We start from the raw sequence: 19,474 nt of genomic DNA on the forward strand, positions 1-19,474 counted from the left end.
ACCACACAGCACTGTATTCTCTACCTGTAACACCACACAGCACTGTATTCTCTACCTGTAACACCACACAGCACGCTGTATTCTCTACCTGTAACACCACACAGCACGCTGTATTCTCTCCCTGTAACACCACACAGCACGCTGTATTCTCTTCCTGTAACACCACACAGCACGCTGTATTCTCTCCCTGTAACACCACACAGCACGCTGTATTCTCTTCCTGTAACACCACACAGCACGCTGTATTCTCTTCCTGTAATGCTGATATTTGAATAAAGCAAAGAACTTTTTAAATTATTTTTTTTCCCCTTTTCATCTCCACACATATTATGATCAAGCATCTTTTATCTTTGAAGTTAATTCCCACAATAAGGAAATTATCCGACATTATCTTACATGGGATATACTGTTTATGCCTTGTTTTTTGTGCAGGTGGGATTGGCAGTGCCGTCTCTTATCCTCTCTGCTGTTTAGCATTATCTATTTGTGTTACTGCATCATTTTTGTGAATACGCTGCAGTACTGCAATGACTCTCCAATATTTGTGAACACAGCCCTAATTTCTCTGTAGACTTTTGCATAATCAGCGAAGCTGAAACACCTGCTTCTGGCCGGTCAGAGATGGTGAATCACGCCCTGCCCCCTCTCTGCACCATCAGCCTGATCTCAGCAAACACACACAATGTGAGACAGAGGCATGGAAGATTTGTCTCCTAAGGTGGGAGAGCAGAGGGAGCAGGAGACAATGTGGATTGGCACAGAGGCCATTTTTCTTCACTTCCTGGATTTCTATCAGCTCGCAGTGGGCAGAACCATACAGATACGGTAATACATTGTATAAACACATCTATATAACTTTTAATAGAAAACAAGTTCCCCTTTAATTACCCAAATAAAAACTGGAAAGCAGAAACCTGCAGCTCCAGCAAAGGAAGCGGATACTGGAAATAATAGGAGACAATTACCTGTCACAACTAGTACAGGAATCAACAAGAGGGGGGGCACTTCTGGGCCAGATACTAACCAATACGCTGGACAGAATATGAAAGGTAAAGGTGGGGGGTCATCTAGGTAATAGTGATTACAATATAATGGGGGACATTTATTATGGGGCGGATGTGAGGGGCCAGATGTTAATACATTTATGTGCACACGCTTCTTGTGTGAATAAAGTTTTGCATCTGGTCCCTCTGCGGCAGTGGGGCGAAGAGGGGTGGGCTTTGTGTTTGTTCAATTTAAAGTGAATGTACCAGGGAAGTCTTTCTCTGGACTGCGGCCCGGTTTCTGCGTACAGCGACAGTCTATTACCGGGCACTGGCCGGGGCTGAAGCACTGGAGGTGGGCCCCCCCGCCCCTCTATGACGTGGCTTCATTGATTCTAGACAGTGTGAATGGTCAAACAACCAATCAATAAATGATAAGTCTGTTTTAAAGTTCATATCTTGGGGATATCGGGTGTCCAGATACAGGAACCAAAAAGGCTCACCATGGTGAAGCAGTATGGATTAGGAATATTAGTATGCATAGAAGTATTCTCAATCGCCTCCTGTCCCGCCAAAGACAGACAGAACCTAGTTCTAACAGGACACCCTTCCCATCTGTTTTCTGTTTTGCTAGACATCGGCTTGGGGATAGGGCTCATTGATACTAAACTGTGAGTATTTATTGGTTGAACTTCCTGTGACTTTTCCTAAGACTCATAATAACGTCTTTCCCCCGTCTCTGGAGTTGGGTGACCGCTGGTCACGGGTACTCTGGGTTATGTCAGGGACAATAAAAGTCTCTTACGAGCTACTGATACATTTTCGAGCCTCAGTACAGCGATTATGATTAGCAGTACCACAACCAGCCCTAGCTGATACCACCTGGCTACCTCTTGGTCACGACACACAGAATACTACTGACCTACGTACTTGCTAAACAGCAATGGCTCTGGGACACTGCAGTTGGGTGCGTTGTGTCCCGTAACAGGGTTAGGCTCCCTAGGCCCCTGTCTATTCTCCCCCTCTTGTGATGACTAGTAGTTCCAGTGGACCAGGATCCAGCATATAGAACCATATTTGGCCCAGAGAGATTGGTATGAGGGAACATACTTCTGTGGTGTATTTTTGACCATTAAATTAAATTAAAGTTATTTTTTAAGTTTGCACTTTGGTTATTGGTTGTTACCTGTCAAATTGGTTGTGGGCTTCTTTGGTGCTTTGCGATTGTTGTAGGGTTGTTTAGGGCTGTCAGATTGGTTGAGGAGTTGTTGGTGACTGTGGGATGGGTTGTGGGGTTGTTCAGATCAGTGGGATTGATTGTGAGGTTCTTTGGGGCTGTCGGATTGGTTGTGGGATTGTTGGCTCTGAGATTGGTTGGGGGCTGTGGGATTAGTTGTGGGGTTGTTTGGAGCTTTTGGATTGGTTGGGGGCTTTGGGGGGGGGGCTGTTGGGTGCTGTGGAATTGGTTGTGGGGTTGTTGGAGCTGTTTGATTGGTTGTGGGGTTGTTTGGGGCTGTGGGATTGGTTTTGGGGTTGTTTGGGGGGGGGTGTTTAGGGGCTGTGGGGTTAGTTCTGTAGTTCTTTGGGACTGTTGAATTGGTTGTGAGGTTGTTGGGGCTGTGGGATTGGTGGTGGGATTGTTGGCTGTGGAATTGTTCGGGGGTTTGAAATTGGTTGTGGGCTTGTTTTGGATGGTGGAATTGGTTGAAGGGTTGTTAGGGGCTGTGGAATTAGTTGTCGGGTTGTTTGAGAATGTGGGATTGTTTGGAGCTGTTGAATTGGTTGTAGGGTTGTTCTGGGCTCTGGGATTGGTTGTTTTTTTTGTGACTGTTGCATTGGTTGTGGGGTTTTTGGCGGCTGTTGGGTTAGTTGCGGAGTTGTTGGGGAATGTGGGATTGGCTGTGGGATTTATTTGAGGCTGTGGGATTGGTTGTGGGGTTCGTGGTCGTGGGATTAGTTGTGGGGTTGATTGTGGATGTTAGATTGGTTGTGGGGTTGTTTTGGATGGTGGAATTGGTTGTAAGGTTTTTGGAGGCTGTGAGATTGGTTATAGGGTTGTTTGTTGTGTTGGATTGGTTGTGGGGCGGTTGGGAGCTGTTGGATTGGCTGTGGGATTGTTTGGGGTTTTGGGATTAATTGTGTGGCTGTTGGATTGGTTGTTGCGTTGTTGAGGGCTGTGGGGTTGTTTGGGGTTTGTTATTTGTTGTAGGGTTGTTGGTGGCTGTTGGATTCGTTGTAGGGTTGTGGTTTCATTGTGGGGTTGTTGGAGGCTGTTAGATTGGTTGTGGGATTGTTGGATTGGTTGTAGGGTTGTTTGAAGCTTTTGAATCGGTTGTTGGGGGCTGTTGTATTTGTTGTGGGGTTGTTGGGGGCTGTTGGATTGGTTGTAGGGTTGTTGCGGGCTGTTGGGTCGGTTGTGGGATTGTTTGGAGCTTTTGGATTAGTTGTGGGGTTGTTGTGGGCTGTGGGATCGGTTGTTGGGTTGTTGAGGGCTGTTGGATTGGTTGTGGGGTTGTTTGGGGTTTGGGATTGGTTGTAGGGTTGTTGGGGGCTGTTGGATTGGTTGTTGGGTTGTTGAGGGCTGTGGGATTGGTTGTGGGGTTTTTGGTTGTAGGGTTGTTGGGGGCTGTTTGATTGGTTGTGGGTTTGTTTGGGATTGGTTGTAGGGTTGTTGGGGGCTGTTAGATTTGTTGTAGAGTTGTTTGGTTGTGGGGTTGTTGAGGGCTGTTGGATTGGTTGTGGGATTGTTGGAGTCTGTTGGATTGGTTGTAGGCTTGTTTGAAGCTTTTTAATCGGTTGTGGGGTTGTTGGATTGGTTGTGGGATTGTTGGGGGCTGTTGGATTGGTTATGGGATTGTTGGGGGCTGTTGGATTGGTTATGGGGTTGTTGGGAGCTTTTGGATTGGTTGTGTGGTTGTTGGGAGCTTTTGGATTGGTTGTGGGGTTGTTTGGAGCTTTTGGATTAGTTGTGGGGTTGTTGGGGGCTGTGGGATTGGTTGTGGGGTTTTTGGGGGCTGTCACAAAGGGAATGTCTGCATTGAGGTTGATAAAAGTCACATCAGAACTCTACTTGAGCAACAGCTGAGAGAACACTCCATCAGACTGAAACTGCAGAGAGGAAGTCACCGCACACCAAAGTCTGCTGCATCTGTAAGTAATTTACATCCTCTGCTGTCATCATAGATAGGAGATAGATAGATACAAGAAAGTCCTGCAGCACTCCTCAGATACAAAAATGGAGGGGTTCCAGGCGGTCAGCACAAGGGACCAGCAGTGCTCCAAGTATAATAAAGTAGAAAACCGCAGCACTCGTAGTAAAGTAAAAAATATATGGTGTTTATTTCACCCAAAACTTGCGATGTTTCTCTCCCTCACTGATTGAAAAAGCTCTCAGTGAGGGAGCAAAACGTCGCAAGTTTTGGGTGAAATAAACACCATATTTTTTTACTTTACTCGGAGTGCTGAGGTTTTCTACTTTATTGGCTCTCTTGGCTTTTTTTTTTTTACAGCAATCATGTTGCCATCCACACCTGAAAAGAAACTGTTTTGTAGTTTCATATTCTACCCCCTATAACCCTTTTATTATTCTGATGGCGCAGCTGTATGATGGCTTTTAACTGCTACACCTCCATGGCTGGCTGTAAAAGCTGGATACAGCTGGATACAGCTTTTCCAGGCAGCTGGCGGGGAGCGTCGCAGAGCAACACTGAATTAAAAGGCATCTGACTGCCCCTCTCCTGCCCCTTCCACACATGAACATTAGGGACCCACTGAGGCTTTAATCCTTTCATCAGATATAACAGGACCCATGAGTCTGGCTGTGAATACCTTTTTTTTTTTTTTTTTTTTTTTTTAATAATAAAAACTTTCCACTCCAAGATAATTGTTTATTTTGATGATCTTTACCTTTTTATTCCATAAGGTCTCTGGAGGTTTCAGCTTCAGGATGAGCCATTGGATTGGAGGTCTGATCTTCCTCTTTGCTTTCATTATGATGGGGATATTTCAGGTACGTTCTTCAGAGCTGGGCTCCCCAGGATCATGTCTTTATGTACATAAATATGGCTTAATACATAAATATGATACTAGAAATAAGCTTAATACATAAAAACAGTACTAGAACTAAGCTCAGTACACAAAAATGATATCAGAACTGAGCTCAGTAAAAAATACAGTAACAGAACTTAGCTCATGACATATATATGATACCAGAACTAAGCTCAACACATAAATACAGTACAATAACTAAGCTCAGTACATAAATACATTTCTAGAACTAAGCTCAACACATAAATATAGTACCAGAACTAAGCTCAGTACATAAACATGATACCAGAACTAAGCTCAGTACATAAATATGATACCAGAACTAGGATCAGTACATAAATATTGTACCAGGACAAAGCTCAATATGTAAATACAGTACCAAGCTCAGTACATAAATATGGTACCAGGACAAAGCTCAATACGTAAATACAGTACCAAGCTCAGTACATAAATATGATACCAGAACTAACCTCAGTACATAAATATGGTACCAGAACTAAGCTCAACACATAATTACAGTACCAGAACTAAGCTCAGTACATAAATATACCAGAAACAAGCTCAGTACATAAATATACCAGAACTAAGCTTGGTACATAAATATGGTACCAGAACTAAGCTCAGTACATAAATACAGTACCAGTACCAAGATCAGTACATAAAAATGATACCTGAACTAAGTTCAATACATAAATATGGTACCAGGACTAAGCTCGGTACGTAAATACAATACAAGAACCAAGCTTAGTAAATAAATTTTATACCAGAACTAAGCTTAGTACATAAATATGATACCAGAACCAAACTCAATACATAAATATGGTAACAGGACTAAGCTCAGTGATTAAATATGGTATCAGAACTAAGCTCAATACATAAATACAGTATCAGAGCAAAGCTCAGTACATAAATATGGAATCAGAACCAAGTGCAATACATAAATATAGTACCAGGACTAAGCTTAGTACATAAATATACCAGAACTAATCTAAGTGTATAACCAATCTATAACAAGTCTATAACCAAACTCCATATAAAAATATGGTACTGAAACTATGCTCAGAATAGGACTATAGTACCAGAACTAAGCTCTGTATACAACTATGGTGTTAGAACTGAGCTCAGTATATAAATATGGTATTAGAATCAAGCTCTGTATATGAATATGGTACTAGAGTGCAGGATTGCAGTGTGAACAGCAGTCAACAGGCTTAAATGGATAAAGTCCAAGTACGGGCTTTGCCTGCGTTTATTATCCAATACAAGAAAGCAAATAAACAGCCTTGGCTTTAGGCACAACACAAAATAAACTCTGCTTGTCCAGCACTAACTAAACAGAAGATGGCCCTGTCTATACGCTACGACTAGCTGCAGTCGCACGACCATAACATATTCTATACAGTCCAGTGTTTTACCTTGGTGAGGTATATGGCTTCTCCTGAGGCTGCAGCCTTCCAGCACACTCAGCTGCACCGAGCCTCTCTCTGCCCATGGCTCTGCAAAACGTTATGGAGCTGCTGATGATCCAGTCTCAGCACTTGTGAGGCCTGATGCCAAACAATATCTGGAGTGGAGGAAGTGGAATGGACAGCCCCACTACCAAGCCTGCCATCCATTCCTGCCCCACTACCAAGCCTGCCATCCATTCCTGCCCCACTACCAAGCCTGCCATCCATTCCTGCCCCACTACCAAGCCTGCCATCCATTCCTGCCCCACTACCAAGCCTGCCATCCATTCCTGCCCCACTACCAAGCCTGCCATCCATTCCTGCCCCACTACCAAGCCTGCCATCCATTCCTGCCCCATCACCAAGCCTGCCATCCATTCCTGCCCCACTACCAAACCTGCCATCCATTCCTGCCCCACTACCAAACCTGCCATCCATTCCTGCCCCATCACCAAGCCTGCCATCCATTCCTGCCCCACTACCAAGCCTGCCATCCATTCCTGCCCCACTACCAAGCCTGCCATCCATTCCTGCCCCACTACCAAGCCTGCCATCCATTCCCGCCCCACTACCAAGCCTGCCATCCATTCCTAAAACAACAGGCCCAAACACATTTAACCAATACCTCCCCAGCAAATAGCTTTGCTGGAAATCCCATCACATCCCTGGTTTTTCCATGTCTCAGATAGTGAGACATGAACTTCCCTCAGTCCTAGTAGGTGTAATAGCTGAACCCAGGTGAAACATAGCGACCCTCCAGGATTAACCCCTTCAGTGTCTCACAATACATATGGTATATAGTATATAAAACTAGAATAAAGCTCAGTATGTGAAGATGATACTAGAGCTGTATAATAAACCAGATACCAGAATGAAGTGCACTGAACCACAACCAAGTTATTTTACCAATACGGTTCCAGAAATAAGATCAGATAATTGATAAGGTACCAGCAATAAACTTGGCTTAAAAGCCTTCATTAGGCCCTGGTGGCCATCATAACAATGCATCATGACAGGGCCAGTTAGGTAACAGAGGGGTCATGCCTCCTGTTTAACCACTTAGATGCCATGATCACTATGACTTAGGGCAGCTAGGAGATTAGATATCTCTGTGTGTATACATTACATAGCACTGTGTGGTGTAATGTTTGGGCTCTCTGGATTACATCATACAGAGGCCATAGAAGTTACTACACAACCAACCTAAGGCTCGGCCTGCTGGTAACCCTTCTGGTACTTATATGAGGCTGCAGCTGGGGTCACATGGGTGGAGATGGCGGTATAATGAGGAACCAAGATACATACTGATGGTAAAGGCCTTCAGTGTAATCTGCGTCCCATCCCTCACATTATTGGGAACCAGCATAAAATATGATATTGCAACATCAGAACCTTTCAATGGCTCATTGTCTATAGAAAAGTTATAACCCCCATCTTCCTATTTCCTGGCACCAAAGTCGTACTCGTCCTTGTCAGCAAGGTCTCGCAGCTTCCTTTTTTCTGATGCTTCTTGGAATTGACTTATTTTTGTACACCATCACCCTGGTCATAGGGCTCCACTCTTTTTCACCATCACCCTCGTGATAGGGCTCCATTGTTCTTCACCATCACCCTGGTCATAGGGCTCCACTCTTTTTCACCATCACCCTCGTGATAGGGCTCCACTCTTCTTCACCATCACCCTGGTCATAGGGCTCCACTCTTCTTCACCATCACCCTGGTCATAGGGCTTCACTCTTCTTCACCATCACCCTCATGATAGGGCTCCTTTTTTGTTCACCATCACCCTGGGCATAGGGCTACACTCTTCTTCACCATCACCCTGGTCATAGGGCTCCACTCTTCTTCACCATCACCCTTGTGATAGGGCTCCACTCTTCTTCACCATCACCCTGGGCATAGGGCTCCACTCTTCTTCACCATCACCCTGGGCATAGGGCTCTACTCTTCTTCACCATCACCCTGGGCATAGGGCTCCACTCTTCTTCACCATCACCCTTGTGATAGGGCTCCACTCTTCTTCACCATCACCCTGGGCATAGGGCTACACTCTTCTTCACCATCACCCTGGTCATAGGGCTCCACTCTTCTTCACCATCACCCTGGTCATAGGGCTCCACTCTTCTTCACCATCACCCTGGTCATAGGGCTCCACTCTTCTTCACCATCACCCTGGTCATAGGGCTACACTCTTCTTCACCATCACCCTGGTCATAGGGCTCCACTCTTCTTCACCATCACTCTGGTCATAGGGCTACACTCTTCTTCACCATCACCCTGGTCATAGGGCTCCACTCTTCTTCACCATCACCCTGGGCATAGGGCTACACTCTTCTTCACCATCACCTTGGTCATAGGGCTCCACTCTTCTTCACCATCACCCTGGTCATAGGGCTCCACTCTTCTTCACCATCACCCTGGGCATAGGGCTACACTCTTCTTCACCATCACCCTGGTCATAGGGCTCCACTCTTCTTCACCATCACCCTGGTCATAGGGCTCCACTTTTGTTCACCATCACCCTGGCCATAGGGCTCCACTCTTCTTCACCATCACCCTGGTCATAGGGCTCCACTCTTCTTCACCATCACCCTGGGCATAGGGCTACACTCTTCTTCACCATCACCCTGGTCATAGGGCTCCACTCTTCTTCACCATCACCCTGGGCATAGGGCTACACTCTTCTTCACCATCACCCTGGGCATAGGGCTCCACTCTTCTTCACCATCACCCTGGTCATAGGGCTCCACTCTTCTTCACCATCACCCTGGTCATAGGGCTCCACTCTTCTTCACCATCACCCTGGTCATAGGGCTCCACTTTTGTTCACCATCTCCCTGGTCATAGGGATCCACTCTTGTTCACCATCACCCTGGTCATAGGGCTCCACTCTTTTTTACCATCACCCTCGTGATAGGGATCCACTCTTCTTCACCATCACCCTGGTCATAGGGATCCACTCTTCTACACCATCACCCTGGTCATAGGGACCCACTCTTGTTCACCATCACCCTGGTCATAGGGCTCTACTCTTCTTCACCATCACCCTGGTCATAGGGCTCCACTCTTCTTCACCCTCTCCCTGGTCATAGGGCTCTACTCTTCTTCACCATCACCCTGGTCATAGGGCTCCACTCTTCTTCACCATCACCCTGGTCATAGGGCTCCACTCTTCTTCACCATCACCCTGGTCATAGGGCTCCACTCTTGTTCACCATCTCCCTGGTCATAGGGCTCCACTCTTCTTCATCATCACCCTGGTCATAGGGCTCCATTCTTGTTCACCATCTCCATGGTCATAGGGCTCCACTCTTGTTCAATCCGACATGGAGAGAGAGGAGCGGCTGCACATCACACCTATGGCTGATACTAATGCTGCTAAGCCTATTTTAAAAAAAACAACTACAGGATGTTGGAATATGAATTGATCAAGCCATATCGCCCCGTGTACCAACGTGCAGGTCTCCTGGTTCACACGAGTCCCTATGCTAACTCCACACCGTGTCGGTCGGCGACCGACACCCCCGCAAAGCGTGCACATGCAGGGAAGGGAGGCCATGGAATGGCCCTGCAACCCCCATGTCACAGGACCAGACCCAAAGTGCCCCCCCAAAGTCCCAGCCAGCACCACCGGCGGGGAAGGCTGCCCCCAAACGACACAAGTATGGATATGGTATTACACTCACCAAAACTGTTGCAGACAGAATTGGAAAAACATGGAGGTACTGTCATTTGAGCACAGGTATATGCTCTGCTGACTTAGGTCACATGGGTCTTTTATAGGGGAGTGCCAGCTGCTCAGAAAGGGGAGAGAAATGCAAAATCCGACTTGGAGAGAGAGGAGCGGCTGCACATTACACCTATGGCTGATACTAATGCTGCTAAGCCTATTTTAAAAAAAAGCCAACTTCAGGATGTTGGAATATGAATTGAGGCTCCACTCTTGTTCACCATCACCCTGGTCATAGGGATCCACTCTTGTTCACCATCTCCCTGGTCATAGGGATCCACTCTTATTCACCATCACCCTGGTGATAGGGATCCACTCTTATTCACCATCACCCTGGTCATAGGGATCCACTCTTATTCACCATCACCCTGGTCATAGGGATCCACTCTTGTTCACCATCACCCTGGTCATAGGGATCCACTCTTCTTCACCATCACCCTCGTGAAAGGGCTCCACTCTTATTCACCATCACCCTGGTCATAGGCCTCCACTGTTGTTCTCCATTCTCATAGGGCTCCACTCTTGTTCACCATCTCCCTGGTCATAGGGCTCCACTCTTGTTCACCATCACCCTGGTCATAAGGCTCCATTCTTGTTCACCATCACTCTGGTCATAGGGCTCCACTCTTGTTCACCATCACCCTGGTCATAGGGCTACACTCTTGTTCACCATCACCCTTGGCATAGGGCTCCACTCTTGTTCACCATCACCCTTGGCATAGGGCTCCACTGTAGTTCACCATCACCCTTGGCATAGGGCTCCACTCTTGTTCACCATCACCCTGGTCATAAGGCTCCACTCTTGTTCACCATCACTCTGGTTATAGGGCTCCACTCTTGTTCATGTATGTATTGACTGTGGGAGATGATGATGAGATGATGGGATCTGAGATATTTCCTCTCTCACGGACAGTAGCATTTTTAATGTCTTCTCCGCCGTGCAGATTCATAGAGTTGTAGATGCTTTCCCCACTGATATTCATGTTGGTTTTGTAGGAAGATGTCATGGCCGAAACTTTGGACCTTGCTGAGCAAGCATTCGATGACCAATACTTGGGGTGCAAGAGGGACATGGAGCGAAAACTCAAAGAAGATAATGTTCTTGACGTGGAAATTGGGAAAAATAAGAAACTGAAGAGAGCCTTGAAAGAAGCCAGAGATATGTGGATGATTAAGAAGAAGGACAACTTAATGGGGAACCTTCCTGCAGAGTTTGAGGATGATCACGGGATCGCTTTGCTGATCTACACAGGCTTTATCAGAAAAGACTTCAACGATGCGACAAAATGGGCGGGAAAGTCCTATACCAGCTACATGAACGACTTTGGCTTCAAATGGCTTCACTTTTATCTCACCTCGGCTCTTCAGATCCTACAGCAGAACGACCTGGGCGGTGAATACACAGTCTACGGTAATACCGACCATGACATCGAGGTTCCTCCACACTGCAATATCTACGTCAAGTTTGGCCACTTCCTCTATACATCCTTAGATGAGGAAAAAGCTACAGTCATGGCCAATAAGTCCTTATTAATCCTAAACCAATATCCCGGAGTCCAGGTGGAAAATTTCTCTCAATACGCCTTAGAGCGAGAGGTTCTGGTCCCGGGATACGAGGTCTTTAGCCTCTCAGCAATGGAAGAGGAGGGACGTTACAGACTCACAACCACAAGAACGTTCTGCAGCAACTTTAACTGTGCTTACATTAATGGTAAGTACTGTCTGCAGGTACATTCGCTTTAACATGACACAAAGATAGATCGGCGCCGGCGGAGGGAAGCCAGGTGCTCTCTACATGGTCTACAGACTGTAGGGCTAAATTAGAATCAAGTCATATCCGAAAACAACATTGACGGCTGACTGATGCGAGTAGAGAGGGGCTAAGAGAGTGTCTCCCTCCATACATTCTGAAGAAAGGCCCATTGATTTCAACAGGAACATCTTTTACCACAGATTACTGTTCATCACCGGGAAGGAAACCAGTGATCATCTTATTTTCAAAGGACCCTTACAACAATAGTCTATTGTATAAAGGGGAGAACCACTTTAAAGGGGTAGTTCAGCAAAGAAAAAAAAAATCTTCCAAAACGACTGGTGCCTCAAAGTGCCAGAGATTTGTAATTTACTTATTTACTTCCAGTACTTATCAGCTGATGCATGTCCTGCAGGAAGTGGGTGTTTCTTTCCAGTCTGACAGAGTGCTCTCTGCTGCCGCCTCTGTCCATGTCAGGAACTGCCCAGAGCAGGAAAGGTTTTCTATGGGGATTTGCTACTGCTCTGGACAGTTCCTGACATGGACAGAGGTGGCAGCAGAGAGAACTGTGTCAGACTGGAGAGAATACACCACTTCCTGCAGGACATACAGCAGCTGATAAGTACTGGAAGAGGTTTTTTAATATAAGTAAATTACAAATATTTGCCACTTTCTGTCACCAGTTGATGTGTACTGAGCACAATGCTGGGTCTTTTGTTGGCCATAGTGGTTTCTCTCTCTCTCTCTCTACATATATATAATTGAGTCTTTGAAGGATAATTTTTAGATATGAAAAAACCAATGAAGCACTGTCGTTAAAGAAAAGTGTGGACAAACTTTAGGGATATAGTAGGACAGCCATACATTCCCATAGTCCCTGTTTTCTTCCACCGTTCCCAAATGTTGGGGGCTCGTCCGGGATCGCGGCACATCACATAGTAACAGTGAAAATTGTAACATCAGCATTATGGGATGGTTTATAGGGGGTGTGTCAAGTGTAGTGAAGAAAACTATCCCTATTCTGGAGGTATACGGGGGCGCAGTCCCTGATGGAGTTATATACTAAGGGAACATTGGAACATTGGGGGAGCTTGATTTGTACAATTTATAGGTACAGTTGTGTCTTAATGTTAAATTACCTTATATTTATTTAGGTGCGAACTCCAAGCTGCCTGTCCAGGACTGTGTAAACACTGCAGGTAAGGCTTCATATTACACCATAGAAGGGACAGGATGCAGAGCAGCACAGAGCGTTTAAAGGGGTAGTGCGGCGCTAAACATTTATTCACAAAATAACACACATTACAAAGTTATACAACTTTGTAATGTGTGTTATGTATGTGAATGGCCCCCTTCCCCGTGTCCCCCCACCCCAGAAGTGTGGTGCATTATACTCACTGCATTTGTGTTGACCCCCGATATTGGAAAGATGGAAAGCTACGGGTGGGCAATGTATTAATGCAAACTTTTTTGGGGGGATACCCCTTTAAAGGGGCTGTTCACCAAAAATGTATTCTCTTTCAAATCAACTGGTGCCAGAAAGTGCCAGAGATTTGTCATTTACTTCTATTAAAATATTTTAAGTCATCTAGTATTTATCAGCTGCTGTATGTCCTGCAGGAAGTGATGTATTCTCTCCAGTCTTACACAGTGCTCTCTGCTGCCACCTCTGTCCATGTCAGGAACTGTCCAGAGCAGTAGCAAATCCCCATAGAAAACCTCTCCTGCTCTGGAACTGTCCAGAGTAGGAGAGGTTTTCTATGGGGATTTGATGCTGCTCTGGACAGTTCCTGACATGGACAGAGGTGGCAGCAGAAAGTACTGTGTCAGACTGGAGAGAATATGCCACTTCTTAAAGAGCCACTGTCGTGTTTTTTTTTTTTTTTTTTTGCAGAAATCAATAGTCCAGGCGATTTTAAGAAACTTTGTAATTGGGTTTATTAGCAAATATGCCATAATCTGCATTCAAAAAGCCTTTTCCCAGGTCCCCCCCTCCTTCCTCTTTTCCATCCACTGCAAAAGATCAGGAAATTGTGACTTGTTGCATCAGACACAACCCAGTCTGTTCCTATAGATAGGGGAGGGGGGAGGAGGGAGGGAGTTAGACGACAGCAGAGAGCAGAGAACAGAGGATTACAGGCACAGAGCTGGGTGACAGCTGTAATCAGAGCTCAGAGAGGTCAGTGGTGACTGTCAGAGGAGATAAAGTGTATTTGTAGATTAACTCTTTAGCTCTCTCCATAGGAGAACAATGAAGACAGAGGGGACAGCTTTAAACTGCTTTTTCATGATAAAAATGCATTTTTCGGCTAATAAACCCAATGACAAAGTTTCTTAAAATCGCCTGGACTATTGATTTCTGCAAAAAATTTTTTTTACAACAGTGACACTTTAACCTCTTAAGGACATAGGACGTACCGGTACGTCCTATGTCCTCATTAGCACTTCAAAGCGGGGCCGCGCGGCGGCCCCGCTTTGAAGTGCCGCGATCCCGGGTGCCGCGTGTAGCCCGGGACCGCCGCTATTAGCGGGCACGGTCCGATCGCCGTGCCCGCTAATTAGCTAATCGGAGGCAGCTGTCAAAGTTGACAGCTGCCTCCGATTACCGGAGGCAACGTTTCCCTGGTGTCTAGTGGGGGAGATCGCTCCTCCGGGACCTTGTCCCGGAGGAGCGATCTCCGTTACTGATGCCGGCCGGGGACGCGTCCAAGATGGCGCCGTCCTCGGCTCGGCACTCGTTTGTTTCCGGCTGCAGCAGCCGAAAGCAAACGAGTGCCGATCTCATGGATCTCTGCAGCATATCTATGCTGCAGAGATCTCAATGAGAGATCCAAGTGTATATACTAGAAGTCCCCCAGGGGGAATAACCCTAACCCCAGGGGGGGAATAACCCTAACCCCAGGGGGGCTTCTAGTATATGTGTAAAAAAAAACAAAAACGTGTTGTTAATAGTAAAAATCCCCCTCCCCTAATAAAAGTCTGAATCACCCCCCTTTTCCCAGGTTTTAAATAAAAGTAAACAAATAAATAAATAAACAAACATGTTTGGTATCGCCGCGTGCGTAATCGCCCGAACTATTAATTAATCACATTCCTGATCTCGTACGGTAAACGGCGTCAGCGCAAAAAAATCCCAAAGTGCAAAATTGCGCATTTTTGGTCGCATCAAATCCAGAAAAAATGTAATAAAAAGCGATCAAAAAGTCGTATATGCGCAATCAAGGTACCGATAGAAAGATCACATCATGGCGCAAAAAATGACACCTCGCACAGCCCCATAGACCAAAGGATAAAAGCGCTATAAGCCTGGGAATGGAGCGTTTTTAAGGAATGTATATTGGTTAACAACGGTTTGAATATTTTACAGGCCATCAGATACAATATAAGTTATACATGTTACATATCGTTTTAATCGTAACGACTTGAGGAACATGCATAACAAGTCAGTTTTACCCCAGGGCGAATGGCGTAAAAACACATTTCCCCCAAATAAAAGAAATGCGTTTTTTTTTTTTCAATTTCACCACACTTTGAATTTTTTTCTGGTTTCGCAGTGTACTTTATGCAAAAATTCAGCCTGTAATTGCAAAGTACAATTAGTGACGCAAGAAATAAGGGGTCATGTGGGTTTCTAGGTGGAAAAATGCAAGTGCTATGACCTTTTAAACACAAGGAGGAAAAAACGAAAACGTAAAAACTAAAATGGGCCATGTCCTTAAAGGGTTAAAGAAAAGTGTGGACAAACTTTAGGAATATAGTAGGACAGCCATACATTCCCATAGTCCCTGTTTCCTTCCACAGTTCCCAAATTTTGGGGGCTCGTCCGGGATCGCGGCACATCACATGGTAACTGAAATTGTAACATCATAATTATGGGATGGTTTATAGGGGGCGTGTCAAGTGTAATGAAGAAAACTTTCCCTATTCTGGAGGTATACGGGGGTGCAGTCCCTGATGGAGTTATATACTGTTAAGGGAACATTGCAGCAGGGGGCGTCGGGGGAGCTTGATTTGTACAATTTATAGGTACAGTTGTGTCTTAATGTTAAATTACCTTATATTTATTTAGGTGCGAACTCCACGCTGCTTGTCCAGGACTGTGTAAACACCGCAGGTAAGGCTTCATATTACACCATAGAAGGGGCAGGATGCAGAGCAGCACAGAGCGTTTAAGCAGAGCAGTGTGCTATTTTTCTTTTTTTGAGTGGGGTAACAGACTGAGCGTTACATATTGGAATGAGTCAGCAGCTGCACAGAGTATTTCAGGAGTGGGGTGTGCTGATCTTTTAGAGGAGGTCACAGAGTGAAATGACTATGGTCTTATATGTGGGGACACCTGTGTCTCATCATTTGCATATCTTATTTCTGCAGCTTCCTTCCTCAGGACGCCGGGCCCCATCTGCTCCGGTCTGGTCACGGTTCTTGTGGTCGTGGTTACTCTTCTGAGTCACATCGCTTAGTACAACAGTTTATTTATGAATGGTGACAAGGAGTTTCATATGTACTCATCAATTATAGCACAAAAGCTTCATAGCGGTCAACAGGGGAGAGGATTGGGCTCCAGGGGCCAAGATGTATCATCAGGGGGTATCTGAAGCTTGCTATGAGAAGACTGTGTGTGATTCCTGTGCCACCTCCCAGCAGCCGTCACCGCCATCAGCCATAACCTGTTCATTCTTTAGGCCCAGTTCACACTGAGCAACAATGGCAGAATTCTGCGGCAGAGCTCTCCAGCATAGAGTCCCTTTGTGCTCAGTGTCCTGCAGTGACTGGGAGGGCGCATGCGCCTCCACTTCCTCCCCTCTCCTCTCAAAGAATTGCCATGCCCTCCCATAGACACACTGCAGGACACCGAGCACAGCGGGATTCTGTGGCAGAGAGCTCTGCCGCAGAATTTCGCCGTTTTTGCTCAGTGTGAACTGAGCCTTACATGTGAGAGGTTAATTTTGCTTTGTGCTTTGCTGAAAGATAATTACACATATAATAAAAAGATATAACACAGCGTGTGATGAGTAGTGTGTGTGCTCTTATACAATATAGTGTGTGGCCATAACGTAGTGCTGTGCTGTGATCCTGCTCCGCAGCAAGTTATCCACCTGATTTCCGTAGTGTGCATATACCCTAAGGTAAGAAATGCACAAAAATCCAGCTTGTGCCACAGATTCTCCGCTCTTACAGTGAAGAACCAGATCCTAGAGTGTCTGCTCACAGACTTACAGCTCTTACAGTAAAGAACCAGCCCCTGAGGTGTCTATTCTCCTTATATACAGCTATTACAGTAAAGAACCAGCCCCTGAGGTGTCTATTCTCCTTATATACAGCTCTTACAGTAAAGAACCAGCCCCTGAGGTATCTATTCTTCTTATATACAGCTCTTACAGTGAAGAACCAGCCCATGAGGTGTCTATTCTCCTTATATATGGATCTTACAGTGAAGAACCAGACCCTGAGGTGTCTATTCTCCTTATATACAGCTTTGACAGTAAAGAACCAGCCCCTGAGGTGTCTATTCTCCTTATATACATCTCTTACAGTAAAGAACCAGCCCCTGAGGTGTCTATTCTCCTTATATAAATCTCTTACAGTAAAGAACCAGCCCCTAAGGTGTCTATTCTCCTTATATACAGCTCTTACAGTAAAGAACCAGCATATGAGGCATCTATTCTCCTGATATACAGCTATTACAGTAAAGAACCAGCCCCTGAGGTGTCTATTCTCCTTATATACGGCTCTTACAGTAAAGAACCAGCCCCTGAGGTGTCATTTCCCACGATTCACAGTTCTTACAAAAAAGTACAAGTTCCCGGGGTGTGTACCACACAGATTGCAACCTCTGACAGTAAAGAACTTACTCCTGGGACATATGATGCTGCAGGTTATTCCTCCCCCTAGGACATATGATGCTGCAGGTTATTACTCCCCTTGGACATATGAGGCTGCAGGTTATTACTCCCCTTGGACATATGAGGCTGCAGGTTATTCCTCCCCTGTGTGCGGCGTCATGGCGGTGGGGTGTGATCTGTCTCCGTAGCCTCTTTGCCCAAATTAGAAGCCACAAACTTTTATTTCCTGTTTTTATTCTCACCTTCTTTCATGTTCTTACTTTACATGAATAGCACACATGTTGCTCTATACAGGGGTGTGTGTGTATTAGGGGTGTGTGTGTATTAGGGGTGTGTGTGTATTAGGGGTGTACATGTTGTGGCGGATATTAGGGGTGTATGTGTATTAGGGGTGTATGAGTATTAAGGGTGTGTGTGTATTAGGGGTGTATGTGTATTGGGGGGGTGTTGTGGGGGAGTGTACGTGTATTAGGGGTGTACGTGTATTGGGGGTGTTGTGGGGGGTGTACATATATTAGGGGTGTGTGTATTAGCGGTGTATGTGTATTAGGGGTGTATGCGTATGATGGGTGTACGTGTATTAGGGGTGTATGTGTATTAGGGGTGTATGCGTATTAGCGGTGTATGTGTATTAGGGGTGTATGTGTATTAGGGGTGTATGTGTATTAGTGGTGTATGTGTATTAGTGGTGTATGTGTATTGGGGGGTGTTGTGGGGGGGTGTACATGTATTAGGGGTGCATGTGTTTTAGGAGTGTATGCGTATTAGCGGTGTATGTGTATTAGGGGTGTATGCGTATGATGGGTGTACATGTATTAGGGGTGTATGTGTATTTGCGGTGGGCATCTGGGGGTGTTTTGTGGGGTGTATTGTGTGTGTGTGTGGGGGGGTGTATTAGAAGTGTATGTGTATTAGGGGTGGGGATAATCTTATAGGGCAGTACATTGCTTTAGATTGATTCCAGCAGCATGGGGTGGATGTCGCACCCATCGCGCACACATTTCATTCCTGTATCTGGGTCATGTGACCCCTGACCAGTCATACATGCTCTGTCCTCTACACACTAATCACCACTATTCCTGCAGTGTTATCTGTCTCATCCCAGCTCTGCTGTATCCACACATCTCATTCCTGTATCTGGGTCATGTGACCCCCTGACCAGTCATACATGCTCTGTCCTCTACACACTAATCACCACTATTCCTGCAGTGTCATCTGTCTCTTCCGATCTCTGCTGTATCCACACATCTCATTCCTGTATCTGGGTCAGGTGACCCCTGACCAGTCATACATGCTCCGTCCTCTACACACTCATCACCACTATTCCTGCAGTGTCATCTGTCTCTTCCGATCTCTGCTGTATCCACACATCTCATTCCTGTATCTGGGTCAGGTGACCCCTGACCAGTCATACATGCTCTGTCCTCTACACACTAATCACCACTATTCCTGCAGTGTCATCTGTCTCATCCCAGCTCAGCTGTATCCACACATCTCATTCCTGTATCTGGGTCATGTGACCCCTGACCAGTCATACATGCTCTGTCCTCTACACACTAATCACCACTATTCCTGAAGTGTCATCTGTCTCATCCCGGCTCTGCTGTATCCACACATCTCATTCCTGTATCTGGGTCATGTGACCCCTGACCAGTCATACATGCTCCGTC

At 45.8% G+C, this 19,474-nt stretch overlaps 1 protein-coding gene across 1 annotated transcript; it reads left to right on the forward strand.

Annotated features, from left to right (window-relative positions):
* Positions 1–1,487: 1,487 nt before the first annotated feature.
* On the forward strand, positions 1,488–16,950 carry LOC138793982 (ecto-ADP-ribosyltransferase 5-like). The gene is made up of 7 exons (XM_069972747.1): positions 1,488–1,654; positions 3,950–4,133; positions 4,906–4,992; positions 11,205–11,919; positions 13,116–13,160; positions 16,031–16,075; positions 16,333–16,950. The coding sequence occupies exons 1-7, from the start codon at positions 1,488–1,490 to the stop codon at positions 16,419–16,421; spliced, it is 1,332 nt and encodes a 443-aa protein (XP_069828848.1). The 3' UTR covers positions 16,422–16,950.
* The last annotated feature ends 2,524 nt before the right edge of the window (positions 16,951–19,474 follow it).

Source organism: Dendropsophus ebraccatus, chromosome 5 (assembly GCF_027789765.1).
Source record: "Dendropsophus ebraccatus isolate aDenEbr1 chromosome 5, aDenEbr1.pat, whole genome shotgun sequence".
NCBI lineage: Eukaryota > Metazoa > Chordata > Amphibia > Anura > Hylidae > Dendropsophus > Dendropsophus ebraccatus.